Here is a 2,869-nt window from a genome sequence, read left to right on the forward strand (position 1 = left end):
CATCACCATCATCACCATCACCATCATCACCATCATCATCACCATCATCACCATCACCATCATCACCATCATCATCACCATCATCACCATTATCGTCACCATCATCATCATCACCATCATCACCATCACCATCATCACCATCATCATCATCACCATCATCATCATCATCACCATCACCACCATCATCATCATCACCATCATCATCATCATCACCATCACCATCATCATCATCAGAGGAAGAAGAACAAAGGAAGAGTTGACAGTAATAAGGAGGACCTGCAGCAGCTCCTTTCATCACACGTCTGACTGAGACGAACTCACCTGAACAAGTCCTCACCTGTCTGACTTCACTCTGTTGCCATGGAAACACACTTCAAACCGAACTCTGAGCACAACCTGGAGTTCTGAAAGGTTCCACTGAAACCAGTGTTCGGTACCAACAGAACCACTGGTTCAGACTTGGCTCATGAGGCCTGTCTGTCTGAACCACTGGTGCCACTGGTACCAGACCAGGACCCAGTCAAGGTCTTGGACTCTGTTACATACATTCTTTCAGTTTTACATGAAACCACATTCAGACTGTTGGTTCTGACCCGCTCTGAACTGGACCACAGAACCAGACAGAACTGAAAATCACCTTGAAATTACTTTTATTGTGAAAAGGAACTTTTCAAAATAAAACTGAACTGAGTTCCAACAAGCAGACATTAGATTCAGCTGCAGGTTGGACTCGGTCTCCTCACCATATGGGTAAACTGGTCTCTGCTGGTCCAGCTGCAGGGGTGTGGACTTCAGGACCTGTGGGACAGACAGCTCAGCCAGACCCGGTTCAGAGGTGGGACACAGTCTGGGTGAGGCGTCTGAACCCGGAAGTAGAACCAGCTGTCGCAGCAGACCCTGAAAGACAAACCAGCGTGAAAAGGCAGGAGAACTGGATGGTTCTGGTTCTGGTTCTGGTCCTGGTCAAAGACTCACGGAGAAGCGACCCCTCCAACGGCCCCCGCTGCCAATGAAGAACCTGGACCCTCTGGTGCTCAAAGTGCTAGGGAAGGACCGGACCTGTTTCCTGGGAGACAGGAGAATAGTTAACAGGTCCAGAAAATCCAAACTGGGTCTAAACTCCTTCAGTGGACCTGAACCATTGAACCAGTTCTGRTCCAGGACTCACAGCTCCAGAGGCAGTCCACAGTCAACGGTCAGCGCAGCGTACTGCCCGCTGACAGACAGAACCAGGGTGTGCCACATGTTGTTGTCCAATGGGACGTCTTTGAAGGTGAGCCGGCTCCAAGGACCAGGCAGCCTGGTCTGGAGATGGACCCGGGTCTCAGAGATCCGTAACCCCAGCAGCAGAGAACCAGACACCTCCTTCACCACAGAGAACAGGAACTCACTGGTCTGACAGGAGACACAACACGTTAGACAGGACTGAACGGACTGGACCAGGTTCTGGATGGTTCTGCAGGTTCACCTTGGGTCTCAGTTTCTGGACCTTGACTGTAGCGACCAGCGAGAACTCAGCAGGAAAACCATCACAGTTGGTGAAAATCTGAGAGGCAGAAAAACTCAGAGCTGCTGGGGGGGCGCCGGTCAGTCTGAGACCTCTGGACCCTCTGGACTGAACCATCTGCACCTGTTCAGACAGAACCCTGAGAACCAGAACCACCTGACGTGTTTCACTCAGTCTGTGTACTACCTGTGTGGGCGGGGCTTGTCCTGGGCGTGGCAGGGCTACAGTCAGGAGGTCGAGAGGCAGCAGATCTGAGGAGGAAACAGAACTTTTGAACAAACATCCTGAACTTCATCACCGACAGCAGGTTCTGGTCCTCAGTCCAGTGTTGGTTCTGGGCACCTGGACCTGCAGCTATAAATAAAACCTGATTAGAGGTGACAGATTATCTGCTCTGATTCTTTCTGAAACCAGCTGCAGGAAACTGAACTGATGCAGATCTTTGTTCCTCAGACTAACGCTGATTAACAGGTCGGTTCTGAGTGGTTCTGGATCAGATCAGCTGGATCTCCCACAGMCTGATGAGCTTATCTGCAGCTTTCATCAGGAGCTAACATCAAACCCAGGTTTCCTGAGATCACAATCAGACCTTGGTGTGAAGATCTACAGGAGCTGCTTTAACACTGTAAGACCGACCAGAACCAGGGACCAGTTTCTGTAGAACCAGAACCTGAGGCAGGCCTAAAATAAATGTCTCTGAGGACCACAGTTCCTGCAGGTCAACAAGCAAACAAATAAAACAACAAAGTAAACAAATAAACCAAGTGTTACAAAGATTTAATCATGAAAACAACATACAGAACCTCATAAAAGTACTGATAATTAAACAAAAATAACACATTTTGCCTCTTTTTACACAATATTTTCACATCTCTGACTTCATGAATTTTAAACCAATTTTATTTTAAATTTCTTAGTTTTATCTTCAGCTGCTTGTAGTTTGAACTGTCCTGAGTTTTGATAGAAATGATTTTTTACCAGCTGTAGAAACCAAACCTGTCTGAGTTTAACTTAAAGTATTTAAAGTAGAAAACTGGAGGTTTGGGTTTCAGAGATGAACCAAGTGCTGGGCCGAACTTTGATCACGATCGTGTCAGATGTGGACCACAGGCCGCCAGTTGAATAACCCTGACCTAAAGCAAGTTTGTATTCTGAACTCAGATTTTCAGTCCTGATGGAGGAGACAGGGACAGAGACAGAGAAAGAGACAGAGACAGAGACAGACACAAAGACAGGGACATGGACAGAGACAGAAACATGGACAGAGACAGAAACAGGGACAGAGACAGAGACAGAAACAGGGACAGAGACAGAGACAGAGACAGGGACAGAGACAGAGACAGAAACAGGGACAGAGACAGA

General features: G+C 47.8%; 1 protein-coding gene across 1 annotated transcript in view; it reads right to left on the reverse strand.

The window, feature by feature from the left end:
• The window catches only part of LOC106530232 (thrombospondin-type laminin G domain and EAR repeat-containing protein), a 17,961-nt gene that overhangs the window by 7,422 nt on the left and 7,670 nt on the right, over positions 1-2,869 (reverse strand). The window contains exons 3-7 of the mRNA XM_014025814.1: positions 1,694-1,758; positions 1,469-1,630; positions 1,169-1,395; positions 976-1,066; positions 744-897 (exon numbers count right to left, since the gene is read on the reverse strand). Coding sequence (XP_013881268.1) covers positions 744-897; positions 976-1,066; positions 1,169-1,395; positions 1,469-1,630; positions 1,694-1,758 — 699 coding nt within the window. The remainder of the gene's footprint in view (positions 1-743; positions 898-975; positions 1,067-1,168; positions 1,396-1,468; positions 1,631-1,693; positions 1,759-2,869) is intronic.

This window comes from Austrofundulus limnaeus, unplaced genomic scaffold (assembly GCF_001266775.1).
Source record: "Austrofundulus limnaeus strain Quisiro unplaced genomic scaffold, Austrofundulus_limnaeus-1.0 Scaffold501, whole genome shotgun sequence".
Lineage (NCBI taxonomy): Eukaryota > Metazoa > Chordata > Actinopteri > Cyprinodontiformes > Rivulidae > Austrofundulus > Austrofundulus limnaeus.